This window comes from Colletotrichum chrysophilum, assembly GCF_026319265.1.
Source record: "Colletotrichum chrysophilum strain AFK26 chromosome Unknown scaffold_17, whole genome shotgun sequence".
Lineage (NCBI taxonomy): Eukaryota > Fungi > Ascomycota > Sordariomycetes > Glomerellales > Glomerellaceae > Colletotrichum > Colletotrichum chrysophilum.
The window spans coordinates 1-15356 of record NW_026517304.1 but is presented as its reverse complement, the minus strand read 5'-3'; the positions used below and the strand labels follow the sequence as shown (position 1 = coordinate 15356).

The following is a 15356-nucleotide window of genomic DNA, read 5'->3' as shown; positions in this document are numbered from 1 at the left end:
GAAGCAGGACTGGACTTGGACTGGCACATTCGCGGAGCAGATGTGAATGGCGATGGATCCCAGGTTTTGCAGAGAAAACTGCCACCTGCCGTTGAACACCCTGGTCCGCCCCGGTTGAGGATCCACCGTCGTCCCCGCTGATGGCGGCCCTTTGCAGTTGCGGCCCCCCCTTTCAGTGTTCAGAGTGCCTCCTCCATCCCCCCCCTCCAGTGTCCCCTCCCTGGCCTTTGAGGTCGGGCAGTCTTCAATGAGCATTTCTTCCTTCTCCCCTCAGTGCTACACTCCACCGTACCGCTGGTTGGTCCCACCGAGGGGGCCATTGGCACCTCACCACGACCTCACCCCCCCCCCATCAGCGGGCCAGGGCACATGGGCAGCCATGGAATCAACCGCTACACTCCATTATTGTCTGGCATGTAAGGCAAGGCAAGGTGGTGGTACGGAGGAAGGTACTCCAGCCATGCAGGAGCCTACGCTGCTACGCCAAGTACCTTTCTGGCCATGCATTACCCTTTTACTTTCCGCAGTGCCATGTGCCGCCCTGCCTCCCATTCCATCATATCCTCAATCACACCTCACCTCCCCTTACCCCAGCACGCCTTATACCAGTGACCACACCATATACCCTGCTTGCTCTATGCCTTGCCCTCCCGTAACGCCGTAGTCTCTTCTGTAAGGTACTACTATCACACAGTAAGTCCCTCTGGAATTACAGAGACTACCGGACTCCGTCTCCGTAGCGGACAGTAAGGTACACACGATAGCCTGATGCCCTTCAGTGTGAATGCCTGCTGCCCCCCGTGTGCACCAGCCATTGCCATGCCCCCATGCCCTGCGCGGGCCTAGATCAACCCATCCAACCCCCTCCCACTCATGTACGGTGCCCTAAAGGGAAGAGAAGACGTGAGATGCGGTGTGCTGACGAGGAGAGAACGACGGTCTGGGCAATCCTGACCGTTAGACCTTAGGTAAGGAGGCGTCTGCACCGTGGATGAAGGTGAAGGGACCGGAACGAATTGTCATGTGGTTCTCCCCCTCCCTGAAGCCTGAAGCGGGATTGAAGTGGGTAGGGGGAGAGGCCGAGGCCAAGGAGCTGCAGCTGCAGCTGTTCCCTCTGCTGTCTCAACGACACGACGTTACGTACAGCATGGCCCCCCATCTGCCCTGAAAGAACGGGCAGAATAGATGGAAGAAGAAAACTCTGACGTTTGATCAAATTGCTGCGTGGTAACGGCCCCCAAATGGGAACAAAAGGGGCCGAGATGGGGGAACGGTGCCTCCGAATAGACGAACAAGAAAAACAAAAAAAAAATTCTATCGTTCGTGCTGCCGGTTGACATGAATGAATGAATGAATGACTGCCGCAAGTCGTAGTACGGAACGTGATGCTTAGCCCCAAACCATGACGGAAATAAGATCCATCAGCAATTATCAAGACAAGCAAGTCCGGAGTAGCCTGGGCCCTTGTTGCACGCCGGTTCGCTTCGGAAAGCGTCTTTCGGGACGTTCTCCGGCGGGCTCACGTTTGCCTGCGGATATTGGGCTTCGTTATTTTTTTTTCTTCAACCCGCCGCACATTCAAACCATGACAATGTAGTTTCGCACACACACACCTCAAGGCCCAGACCTATCACGCAGCCCAACATTACCCGTCCCTTCGGATATGGGGGATTACATCACACAGGAAAGAAAGTCAATAACATTGACCGGGTGCCTGAACCAAACCAAACGAGTCGTATGAACCATGTCAGGTCGCCGTTCTCTCGGCCTTTCTTTGTCCAGACTCCAGGGCGGCAATGCTGCAGCAGCAGAGGCAGAGGCAGAGTGAGTGAGGAAACAGTCCGGCCACCACACACCTCGCGCCTCGCACATTTCACCTCCGGACGATGTCGCCCCTTGGACGAGGTTTCGTCCACGGCTGGGTGCCGTTTGATCGGATGCTGTGGGCAGAACATCTGCCATGTCATCACCCATAGTTGCAGGCAAAAAAGGCAATATATCCTCGTCATGCGGCCGTTCCAGCCCAACTAGTTGGGGCAGAAACTCTGCAGCAGAGAAGAGAGGTAGGCACGTCGCTGCGAGATGTTTCGTACGAGACGAAAGTCCGCCATTTCCGTACAAAGACAATACGGGTGTTGTATGGGCATTGCAACAAAGAAAGCAACCAGAAGCGATGGGGTTGAGGCACGTGTATGAAGGTTGCCGTTTGAGTACGGTAGCTGCTGGTGGCTTGAGTAAATGTAAAGAAAGACCTCTGTCTTTATTTTGAGCCTCTCTAGTTGTGGGCCGACAACCTGGACCAAAACGCGGCATATGTACGCATGTGTACGGATTCAAGGTCGGCGATATCACAGCTGCAACCCATGCATTCAAGTATGAGCCATTCATCAGCATGAGCAGTTTAGACGTCGTGGTGATACAACCGCATGCATTCGACTGCATGTGCATGTCGTCCGTGGCTCACACGCCTTCGTATTACAGGGGCACGTGCCGGGACAAACAATCGTCTTCTGGTTATCTACTCGTGTGTACACATATGAGGGTATGATTTTACATTGATTCTGATGTCAGAGGCCGGCCGGGGGGCACCTCGGGGTTTGATGGAGATCGGAAGCGGGCAACAAGATGGATGGATGGAAGACAGGACAGCCAGATACTGCGCAGTAGATGGTGGGGGGACGGGGAGGACGGATGTTAGCACAGCACAGACGGGCGAGCAGAAAAGAAGTTGGAGGGTATATACGGTAGGTAAGTACGGCGTCCGCATCAGGGGGACGATGGCGTAAGGGAGTGTACCCCGACTTGGGGCAGACAGAATAAGAATAGCTCGACACTCTCGCCATCTGATATTGGTATGCGCAACTCTGTTCTCCCACCTCACTGGAAAGACGGGAACACCAGGGCTTAGGAACGGTGTCAAAGCACCGAGGGGAAAGAGGGGAGGGGCCTAGGCCTAGGCACCGCACCGGCACCGGCTACGCAGCAACTACCAGCAACTACTCGCAGCCCGCCCTGAAGCTTGAGGTGTTGAGTCTTTGAGCGGCAATTAACCAACCCAACACACAAAGTAGAGAGACGCTAGAGAAACAAGAACGTGGGGTTTTGGATTGTTAGGAGTTGTGGTGGGGCGTAGCAAGTCGGGCAAAATTGCAGTCAAGACACTGGGTAGGTTGGTGAGTTGACTATGCGTTGTGGGGTTAAGGAGACTGAGAAGGTACGGATACAGTGCCTTAGCATAGGAAGTGCGAGTGAGTAACAAGGCAGAGACAGTTGTTACGGCGTAGGGCAGTAGAGTAGAGACTGGCGGCAATGATGTTGTTTATCGAAGAATTGCAAGTCTAGTGTTGACAATACTGCGCATGGTAGTCTGTGGACTAGGGAGGTGTCGGGCGGGTATTCCCAGCTTCGGTTGCCAGGGGTTGAAGGGTCTGAAAAGGTTTTGAAAAGGCGGTGATGTTTACCACGCCCACTTGGTCGCTGGGAACTGGAGGGCTGGTCGAGGAGAGGGGAGTCGGGGCGGAGAGGTTGCTGACGACGTTTATCGTGAGGGTTCAGATATGGTGTAGGCTGTAGTGCAATTGGACGGTCTGGTGGTGATAAAGTGGGCAGCAGTGGATGCGAGCAAGAGTCGGTGGCCCGTACCTCGACTTTGAGCGGCTGGGTGAGTCGAGACAGGCCAAGTACCTCCTGCCGTGGAGGGCATGTACTGTACGTACCGGCTACCTTTGTGTGCTCACATTCGGGACAAGTGACAGAGGCGTCCGCAAGACAGCAATCGGGTGGCTCCATCTCATGGCTTCCATGTGTCGCCGGGTACATCAGGCAGGTACCCAGCGAGGTGGACCAATGAGGGACGCGATGTGTGTGGGTGCGGTGGAGATGACGAGGGTGGAAGGAGGTGCCTACGAGATGGGGGCAGATGGCCGCAGATGCCATGCCTCGGGGAGAAAGTGGTAAGGCGGTGGGAGGGAGGGAGGGAAGGAAGGAAGCAATGAGGTAAGGCGAGGAACGTACCTTTTCGACAGCTCCCGTCCTGCAGTGCCTGCCCTTATTACCGTACGGATACCGTGCCTTACCTATCTACCTTACCAATGGAAGGAAGGCACTTACCTGTAATGCTTCTCGCTGGGCAGTCTGCGCCGACCGCCGAACACCGCGCCGGCTGTGTAAGGGTACCGTTCACTCGGTGTTCACTTACCTAAATACCTGGATCATAATTCTCCATGGGCGACGGATAGCGCTCGTGAAAAGACAACCCGACTTTCTCGCATTTTGCTGCCTGAGTGTGCTAAGCAAAGGCCTAGCGACCAATGAGGCATGGAGCGGGTACCGCTCCTGGAAGTCTCACCACAGGCCGACAGATCGGCGCGTGGCCTCAGGGATTCCTCCCACCCAGCCAAGCTGTTTTGGGGCCGCAACTTCCCTGCGAGCCACGCAGTGGATCACGGTGGGTCTCCGTCTTTCTTTGGCGGCGTCACGTTGCTGCCACGCAGACAAACCCCTGTCCCCGTCCTGCTGTCTGTCGCCCCCCTCATTTCCCGCCCAATTTTTTTTGCTTCTTTTTTTTTTCCCCCTTCGATCCCGGTCTTCAGCCGCTGCTTCTGCCGTCTGTCTGTCTATCTGCCTGCCTGCCTTCCGTCGCCGATGAGGGACAACGGTGCGTTGCGTTGCAGTGCGTTGATGACTGTTCCTGCTACCGTCCAAACCTAAGGCACGGGGATACCTTACGTGATTGCATCGCATCGCATCGCATCACATCGCCTTCTTGCTCATTACGGTTGAACATGCTCCCGCCGTGCTGCTCGCTGCCCACTGACTGACTGACTGATCGTTTCCATGCAGGCCACCATCCATCCATCCATCCAACCCGGAAATCCCAAAGGATCACCCACACCACCCACCTCGAATCCAACTCAACTCAACCAAAACTCAACTTGCTAACCCGGCCAGCCCAACACATCCCGTTTCAATTCGCACGTTGGGCTAGCCTCGCTCCACGCACCACTCGGCACCCGAGCCGACAGTGTTTACAGCTGGTCCCTACGGCGCGGCACTGTACCACCATCTTCTCGTCCAGCCCTCTTCGCGCGGCTGCTCTGGGGATTGACTTTGGCCGCCTCGCCCCCGGCGCCAGACACGCTGCCCGCTGTCCTATCCGCTGCACCGCAACACTATTGCCATTCTGTACTGCGCTGCGCTGAGCAAAGTACACTTCCGCCTCCGTTACAGACGACCACCGTCACCGTCTGACATAGACCCTCAGAGTCATAAGGTTTTGCACGCCGCCCCCTCCCACCCCATTCGTCCACTCTTTCAACGTGCCGGCCTTCCCTCCGACGGCGATTAAAGAAGCCTGAAACATGACGACGGCAATCGAAAAGTCCCAGATCGCGGAAAGGGAAACGTAAAATCCCAGAGAAGCCATGCTTTTGTCGGCAGTCCCATCGGCATTCCACGACGGAAACGGCATTCTCTATTGCCATCTGCTCAACTACATACAGACAGCACTCTGCAATGTCAACACAAAGCACGGATACCGATCCAAACTACCTGGCGATGTCGAGGACTTCGGGTCTCAACACCTGCCTGACCTGACCTCAACCAGGAGGACACCTTGGAGCCAGACACGCAGGAAGACGCGGAATGATGGTGAAACCCTCAGCCTGCGTGCCGTGACGTTCAACGTCGCTACCGATGCTTGGCTTGACGGGTGTGAGCCAAAGGTAGCTGCTCCCAAGAGACGTCGCTCTCGGAGTCACCGTGATGACTGAGGAGCTCCTGGATCATGGATGGGCCGCCAGACTCGTCTTCCGTGGACCGTGGACCTTGAGCCGTGGACCGTGAGCTCGTTATTTCCGAACGACACGCTGTGGTCCCTTGGTCCCGGACGCCGATCTTTACCCCCTTGGCACTCTGAGCCTGGTCGCCGCCCCCCAAAACGCCCACTTGGACGCCGTTGCCAGCCAGGGCCGCGACTCAACTGCCTAACAAAGCATCGCCTGAAGCGCTAGTCCATCGTCTGCCCGCTCAATAGCCCAGCATCGCATCTCAGAAATTGCCAAGGTTCCAGGTATGCGCCAAATCAGCGTGCGCAGACAACGTGGAACCCCAACTTCTGCACCTCTCTCACCACGCTACACTGCAGGCCTGCCATGCACTACCGACGAAAGCCCCAAGGAGCTTCAGCCTGCCGTGTCCACCGTGTTAGGGGTTTAGGGGCCAATCGAGCTTGCTCATAGGTGCCTTAGTGTGCCTGTCGCCGCTCGCTACCTAGCTGTGTGGTTAGTGGCTGGTTGCTAATGCCCTCCCCTCCCGTCGTCTCGCTGCCGTCGGACGAGGCTGAAAAGTTTTGATGCAAAAAATCAGTCTCACTTCATGCGCAACGAGACAAGCCATTTGACCATCCGGCGTCACTGTGGGCGTGGACTGATGCAGACTATTCCTAGCTAAGGGCGTGCACACCGTGGCATCTCATTCCCTTCTCATCGTCTCGGCTGCAGCTACAAACGAGACGAACAAACGGCTTCTGTGTATCCGTACGGCGTGCGGTTAAAGAGACGCTCCACAGCTCAACACCGCCCGTTAATCATGGTGTTTCTGTGACGCCGGAGCTGGTGGATCAGAGGAGCCTTGCACCGCCTCTCGCCCACAGAACATCCCTACGACTGGACTTCTAGAAGCCCTCGTGGAAACACAAGCGAGGGAACACCCCGGGTTTGATTGCGGTTTTGGACAAGGCGGTCTGCGGCGAAACTTCGAGGTACAGCGCATAATACCGGCAACATCGTACAGCACCGGTGCAGTAGGGCACACAAGGAACCAAAAACACTTGCGAACAGCCAGTCACTCCATTGATGATGCCAGGCTAACCGACTGAAGCAAAGCTTGAAAAGCCCGGGAAGCCTGCTTCGGTTTCAAACGTCTGACGTTTCGCTGCCCGTCTTCCCGCATCTGCCCTCGATGTACGGCAGCAACCTTTAGTAATGATAGGTCAGCCATTGCTCGGCAGTCCTGGCACCAGTTGAACTCTACTGTCTGTCGAGTTGAGGATCAGATCAAACGAAAAATCCGCGGACGCCGGTCCCAAAAGCGCATTTCAGTTGATAGGCGAAGCACACATCAGATCGTTATCGGGTTTACTCAAACCGAAAAACACGCCGACAAGAAAGCGCAACTGTGGTTGAGCAGCGAGAGGCTGTTCCCGTGATGCATACCGTGGTTGTGTTTCACACCTGCCGCGTCCAGCGAGCAAATGAGAGAGATATCCGGGAGCTTCCTGCGCAGCTTATCAAAATGTCCTATTTCAAAACCAACTGCGATACCGAACGACGCGCAACTCTGACGGGTCAGGTTCCAAAGTGAACGGCAGTTCACACCTGGGATGCTCCCTGAAACCAGCACATGGGATCAGTCACCTCCAACTGCCAAGCGCGGTACTATCTGGCGGCGCAAACCACTACTATGCAGTACGCAGCATCTCGTAACTCCTCATTGTAACGGCTGGTCAGTTCAGTGGATACCGGCGATGCCCCAAACTGGATTGGTAGCCGAAAGCATAACTATGCGCGAGGGCAGCGATCCATGGTAGGGCTTTAACGGCTCTCGGTCCGTATTGCCATAGCAGTCTCGGCTACAATTCACGACTAAGGGGAGAAGACTTTAACGGTCAATACAGCGCCTACGATGATAAAGACGCAACATGTAGAGAAAGGGGATCGCTTGAAAGCTCGGATAGCGACCAGCAGCCAGCGACCAGGCGATGCAAACCCCGATACGAGCTCGGTGAAGGTTGCTCAGGCTAGCAAATTCACACCCACGTACGATATCACATCAGTCATCCGGGCGACATACACGTATTGCACGACAATGTTGCGACCTATCACTTGGATCGCCGCATTGCGAGCCCAATAGCGGAGACATGATCGAACGTGGTGGGAATGTGGCGGCGCTTCAACACGTGTCTTTTCATCTGGCGGGTAGTTAAACGCGTTTCGACTGATCTGAGACGGCTGATCCATCGACGAGCTGAAATTACGTGACAGGATCAAAGACATGGCTGATCGTTCGTGGGGACGATGCCAAGGGGTCTTGTTGAGGCTATGCATGCAACCATGCTGCGTTGGGCCTGGCTCGGTTCGAAGTTGCCTTCTGGAAGAATGAGGTCATGGCCCGAGTTGGTGCACTAGCGAATGCGGGCGTCAATCTCACCACAAACATTAATATCATTCGCTCAGCAGCGATGTGAACCCGTTTCTAAATTGCTGCCCGGCTGTCGGAACTGCGGCGTGGAATGGCCTACGGCCAGGCTTTCAGCGATACGCACGTTCGGGTTACTCAGGGGAACGTTCGAGACCAGGGCCCTATGTCTATCCGAAAAGGGCAAAGTGGAATCCCCCACACAGGAGTTGTGAGAGAGACGCCCCACAGCATTTCAACTGGATGAGCGGCGGTGAGGTTGGAGGCGAAATACTTCGAGGAGCGTATACAGAGCGCAACAAATACCTCAAGACCTAGCGGGCGCTACATTTCTCCGTCAAGCTGCAGGGTGTCAATAACTCGGTAAATACATCTGGTGGGGAGTATACGGTTTTACCTACCACACACGACGCGGCTTGACTTGACAAGTAGACGGTGGTAAATCGATCTTGCAACGGAAGCCATTGGTGTAATCCCTGGCTAACCCCCGTTGTTCCCACGTGGATTTTCTCGTGAGGGGTTTCTTTTACGGATGGATACATGCGAGCGTTTGCTTCTTTTTCTGTTTCCGCCCGTCAACCCGAATCCGGGGTTGCCTCCGTCAGCCCGCAGCTACACGTGTTCGGCAAGGCTTGTTTCAAGCAATCGTTTCTTTTTCTTGCAAACGACTGCTTGAATTCAACTGTGCTGAGGGCTCCCTTGCCAGTGAAATGGACCGATTCTCGGTGTTGCGGACAGTTCGAAGTCCTAATGCTGCACAGCGAAGGCGCATGCTTGAATTTACCCGGATACGCCTCGCATTGATAAGGGCATCGCCAGTGATCCCGTTCAATATCACCTCAACCTCAGGCTGGGATGTCGCCAATTGAGAGAAAGAGGAGGTACCTGGATCGCGTGGTGTCTAGTCGTCGCCTATCGGAACCGTTATGCAACAGGTCCAACAACGCCGTATAATGCACCAACAGACTGGCAGTGCCTGAAAGCTGCCCCTGGCTGCCGGCTGGCCGCTCATCTGACCGGCGTCAAGCAGTTCGTCCTATTGATGCTTAACCCTGGCTGGCCGCCCGCCGTTTTTATTGATAAGCGCTCCACACCCTATGGCTTCAGCGGGCGCTTCTGGTCAACGTGCAGATGGCGCGGGGCATATATCGAATCACAATGACAGTCACGAAGGCGCAGGCTAGAGGCACGGTTGCCAAGCTCTCATCAATACACCAGCGTTCAACGAGTGCCTCTAGAGCCTGCGGCATCACATCTTTGGCATGATCAGAGACTGTTGTACAGATACCCAGCAGCAACCGCACCGCACTGATTTCAGACTACTGGTCCCTGGCCTAAGCCGTGTTTGGCGACAATGGTGGAGATTGCCACGTGGGTTAGCAAGCCACACGGAAATTCGCACTCGACGCCAGGGGCCTGGTCTGAAGGATTTTGTGCGGTACGCTGGCACATGGGAGACTGGGCCCAAATTTGAAGTAGACGCCGCTTACGAGACAAACACCGACAGGGAACACCACTGACCGACTTGTCACCTGAGTCATCATAACCCCCGAGACCTGTCCAAAGAAGGGACACAGAGGCGCCTGTTGAGACGACAACTGCCCTGGGCTGGTTCATCGGCTTGAACCCATCGTCCATCACCAACCGATGAAGATGGGCGGTCGCTAGTTCGAAATCGCCGATCTCGCCGTGTTGCCACGAACTGACGGCTACGCCGATCAAGCGTGAAACCGCAAGAAACGCGGAACCAGCAGGGTGCGGTCCGGATACCGGCGTGGCTTTCACGCTTCGTATGCATGCTGTGGTGCTTAAATTACAGGTCGGCGGGATCAAGGGAAAAATCTCCAATGCCACATGGCAGGGCCGGGTATTCCCTTGCCGCCCTGCCATGCCTTTAGCTGAGATCGGTGAAGTCACCGCGTGCACAGGGGAGGACGAGAACACGCCTCAGGCGTACAACCCCCAGTGTACGCATGTGCATTCGATACGGCAAAGCGGATATACAATGGAGGTGAAGCAAGCAAGCAAACAACCCGTTGGAGGCACCCGCCAACGACATGGCTCCGAGTGGCCGGGTCAAAGCGGTAAGCGATGAACCATCGCAGCCCAGGGCAACGCGGGTATGGGTGGGCAGGAAGCCCAGCACAAGATACCGACAGTATGTCACCAAAGGCGGGTTGCTGGTCGCCCGCTGGAGAATGGGCCAAGCTCCAAAAACTTTCATCCAGGTCGGCGGCTTCGGGGCCAATGGTGCGTATCGAACAAACGCAACGCATGACGAAGCGGTCATTTCAGACCAACCTTGGCCAGAGGTCTCGGGGAGAGCCCCCGAGACACATGAGAGCCAGTAACGAAGCGATGAAGAAACAAACTATAGCCGGCCAATCCCACTCGTTACTTGGTATAGAGTTAAAGTGTCTCCTGGCGCGGTGTGGACAACATTGAGCAAGATACTCCGCGGGAGCCACTCCTCAGCAATGATATGAAACTTTTCTTTGGCACTTCTCTTTCCAACCTGTTTCCAGGACCAGTCAACACCGCTTTTTTTCCCCATCCCGGCTCGTCACAACGTCGCGTGGCACATTTTTGACACCGGATCCAGAGCAACAGCATCCTTGGTCAAGCCTTGCCAGCCGATCCCTGAGCGCAAGGTACACAATACACACCGCAAAGTTTGTCTGTACGGAGCACTTTTACACGAAAGGGAGGATGAAGGCGGCTCTCCCGGTGGAGCATGGTCGATCGGCACCCCTCCGTCGTACGACACAGCGAGCGCTTCCTAGCTGTCTAGCCTCTAGGGCCGGGGCTGACAGGTCGATCGGACTGTGACCTCGTACAAGGTACTTAGCCATGTGTTGAATTGCGTACAGCTTGCCGGCCACGACGTGGGTCGCTCGCTCTCCTCTACGCCGCCCAGCTTCATTTCGAGGCGTTTGACCTAACGCCTGTATCCATGTCAAGTCACGATGCCTCTCGGGGCCAAATAAGACCGTTTCACACAGAATGCTCTCAAATTGGGTCGCGACGGGCTTGGTTTAATGATGGACCGTCTCGACCTGAACCAAGGCCGTTTTCAAGAACATCATGGGGGGTGGGCTTGGTTCTAGAATGCCCGTGGAAGGATGAGCTTAATAGGGGGCAGCCAAGGGAGCCTGAAAAGCCGTGTCTTTAGTTTTTTGGCGGCGCCAGGGGATCAATCACGACCACGCCTCTGACAGCTGGAGCTTTTTGCCCACCTTTAGTTGACAGCCCATCCTAGCCTGCGGTACATGAAGGTCATATTGGGTATCCGGTCTGAGAAGTACGGATGGCTGCTCATCAATGCTCAGCTCGGACAACGCGATAGCCAAACATTGCCAATTTACCAGCCATGGCAGTTGCTCCTCATCGGCGGTAGTGAATCAGCGAGCCATCATTTGCTGGTTATCCGCAGGACTACCGAATCAACGCGCCCGCTCGAATCCCCGTCAACCACGCAGGCGTCACCGCTCATGGCAAGTAGCGTGAGGAACGTTACACAAAAACCGACGTTCCGCAGTACTTATCTGACTTCAATGACTCTTCTCGCTTGGCGAACCAATTGCGCGCACATTATACAGCGCTGGTTGAGCTGCCATTCAATCTTCAAATCTGCCGTTCGGCATAGTGTCCCACATGGATACGGCGTGTTCAAGTAGAGTTGAATTGGGGTTGTAGGCGCGGAGTGACCTCAACCTCATCTTCCCTGCACGACGGGAGTCCGCAGTTTTCCGAATCCAGGACCTGGATGGTCTTGGATGCTGGGCAACCGCGGATGCAGCTGTGCCACTCTCTCGCGTGGCAAAACGCCTTTGTGAGACTATGCCCTCAGGCTTTGTGCGTTTTGTTTTACCCTGTCGGGGCTTGGCGAACTGCCGATACCTCTGTCTTGGGTCCATGTTTCTACCAAAGACACAATGGAGCTCCAAGCCGTGGCTGAACACCACGCGAACCCAAGTGCCACAACCGGACTGAGCCTGAGGTGCACAGCCGTTAGTAGCTACGGCAGAGAGTGGAGGGCAGCCATGTCTGCCAGCATATCCGTTCGTTTGGGTCTGGAACTGTCTATCATCAACTAATACACGGGTGTCATTTCCTACGGATTCCTGGATGAAGGCCCTGTACCTGAAGGAGGTATTCTACCCCCTCGGGGTTCAGATTCAACGAATGTCATCTAGCGATGGCGCGGTCGAGACTAGCCGCTGCACGCACCCTTCCGCCTGTCAATTAAGTCTCGTCCCAAGACTAGAGGCAGAAGTTGTCCTGGCCGCATAGCCTCGGCTACCGCAAGTCGATGCGTGCCTAGCCGCATAGTTTGCTGCTAAAGATTGCAAATGGCCTGATTATCTGACCCCCATTCCCATACAGACGTATATGCTGGATGCTGGTATGCAGGCGAGCTTGTCGCACCTGCTGGCTGCTGTACGAACGGTGAGGCAAAGTTGAGACGAGAAGTAACGACTTTGAGGCTTGAAGCTGGAGGGCATGATCAGAGCAAGTACGATATGGCTATGGTTCCCGAATCTTCGACGACGAAGTGGCTGAACAGCTGCAAGATGTCAATTCACTGCTTGATCAGCAATGACGAGCAAACGGAAGCAAGGAGACGCCCCGGAGAGAAGAGCAATGCGCAACGGCCTGCACCAGCACGCTCTCGCCCATCTCGGGGCCCGTGACCGCCCTTTTGCTCTCGGCCAGGGACCAGCATCGCCCGCAGGTGATCTCCATCATCTTCAAGTCCGGCAGTTGCAGATGGCAGTGGGTTACAGCGTCTCGGCAGGCCGTCGAACGGAGCACTGCATGCCTTAGCGGCTCGTCGGCCATCGTCCGGAACCCTACCTGCACGGCACATCACGAGTTCGCATCTGCTGCTGATAGTGTCACGAACGCTGACGTCGTTGCAAGGGGTAACTAACCAGCAATCCCGTGTTCTTATCTGAATCCTAACCAGATCTGATGGACAGCTGCCGTCACAAACAGAGCCCCAAAGTCACAGCCCGATATAGCTGAGCCAACGGTCGATGGTTTCCAAAGGACCTATATCGGGATTGTCTTGAGTTCTGACGATGACGGCGCTATGATGGCACAATCCCTCTTTTGCCGACGCCAATGACTCGAGTCGTGGCGAAATAGGTCCTTCGGGGCATTGCTTGACCGACCATGCTAGATTACACATTACGAAACCGACGGGCACGATAGGAATTGGCATCTTCAACACGGCCGGTCATTCCTCCACAACGGCCGGCGCCGATTTCCCCAGGGGACCCGCCGCGCCAATCTCGTCTCTCCGATACCAGCGCGAGAAACTCGAGACGACGGCGCGCACTAGAATTTTCCGTTTCCGATCACTTGGGTCCCGCAAGCCGACTTCTCATTCGCCTAGAATACGATATCCCGCCGCTCGTTCGGACTCTCTTATGCGGTAAGCAGGACAGACTTGCACGCAAACACACGGGCACATACACATGCACACACACAGACGGTGAGGGTAGTGAGGGCACCTTCACGCTCCCGCAAGACGCGGTCGAGAAACAGCAAACCAAACTCTGAATGGCATCATTGCCGATAGCTGTACGACTGTGTTTTAGGGGCCTCGGACGCGTGGGTGCAACTTGGACTTTCCTTTGGTTTACGGGTACTGATGGACCGGCAACCTCCTCGCACGCTGGCAACCTCCTCAATGTACGAGCAGACCGCAAGAAACAAATTCCCGCCTCAGACCCATGGGCCAAGGCATGCGAGGGCGAAGCTTGAGCCAAGACCCCAAAGTCAATCTGGGTTTCGTTAAAGGGGTGGTGGGATGGAGGGCGATGAAATGGCTCCGTGCACATGACGACCGCGGGTTGCCCGCGCCGTGAGGCTCTTGTGACGGACACCTCGCCGGCTGCCACGGATGTCGGGAGCTTCGGTGCGTGACAGCTGTCCATCCTCCCATCTCTTCCGGAACAACTTACCATTTTGACCAAATGATCACCGTCGCCGGTCAACGATTGACTCCGGAACCCCCGTTGATTGTTGAACGCGCAAGCGCGAGATTCGTCGTGCTCCTTTATCCTGGTCCGATGACCCCGGAATGAATACATTCTGCCCTGAGCGTCTGTCGTCATACCTGCCGCCGAGTCAGGGCGTCTCCAGGCAGTTGATACACACCAAATCAACCCCCTCTTCCTCTCGACGCCCAACGGATGCTGATGACGACCTTACGGTCGGAAGGTCAGAAGAGAGAGAGACGAACAACTCAACGCCCACCATGAGCTCCTCGAAAACCCTCACGCCGCCGCTCGACGAAGGCTCGCCGCAGCTCAAGTTCTATAGAATGGAGCGTCCGACGGGACAGCTCTTCGAGCTCAAGGAGATGCAGAAGCAGCAGCTGACGGGACTCGACGAGGCGGACGAGGTCCCTCCACCCCCTGGCCCCCCTCCAATGGCTCCTCCCCCTCCTCCCCCTCCCCCGCCCCCTTTTGAGAGCGCTGAGCGCGGGCTGCGAGAATTCAACTACAACGGACGAGACATCAAACCCCGCAACAGCGAACGCAGCTCGGGCGCCCTCGGCCGGCATCGTGTCAGCTCCTACTCTATCTACTCCGACTATTCGTCTCATCCCTCTTCGGACGATGGTCGCCGTGGTGACGATAGAGAACGTCGTGATGCCGTGAACACGGGCGGCGGTGGTGGGGGCGGAGGGAGTGTGCCGCAGGTCCAACATGTCGAGCATCCGCCAAGACGGAATCTGAGTATGAGGGCTGCGCCGCCGACGCATTCGAGAAGCACTTCCGGTAACAGTCGCAGCAGCGGCCGGGGTGGCGGCTTGGTCGTCTCGCAGCCGCCGCCGACCTATGCGCCCTCCCGGGAGTTGTACAATCGTGTGCGATTCGCAGAACAGGAGCGCATCCGCCGGGAGGAGTCGAGGGCACCGGGGCCGCGGCGCATCGAGATGGTCGACGTCGTGGGCGGTCCCAGTGTAGGTGCGATGTGGGTGTTTGCGTGCTGTTACTTCTTCTGGTATCGTTGTTTGATGGACGGCGAGGACTTTTGACAACGAAGTTGTTCTCGACGTCACGAACACCACTAGCTCCGAGCCCCTTTTCTTATTTCCTTTCTCTCCCCCCCCCCCCCCCCATTCTCTTTCCGTCTCCTTCTCT

General features: G+C 56.0%; 1 protein-coding gene across 1 annotated transcript; it reads left to right on the top strand.

The window, feature by feature from the left end:
- Positions 1-14464: 14464 nt before the first annotated feature.
- On the top strand, positions 14465-15175 carry COL26b_003102 (uncharacterized protein; the record flags this gene model as incomplete). Its single annotated transcript, XM_053176007.1, has 1 exon — positions 14465-15175. A coding segment is annotated over one exon (711 nt), but the record flags the coding sequence as incomplete, so codon positions are not given.
- Between the last annotated feature and the right edge of the window lie 181 nt (positions 15176-15356).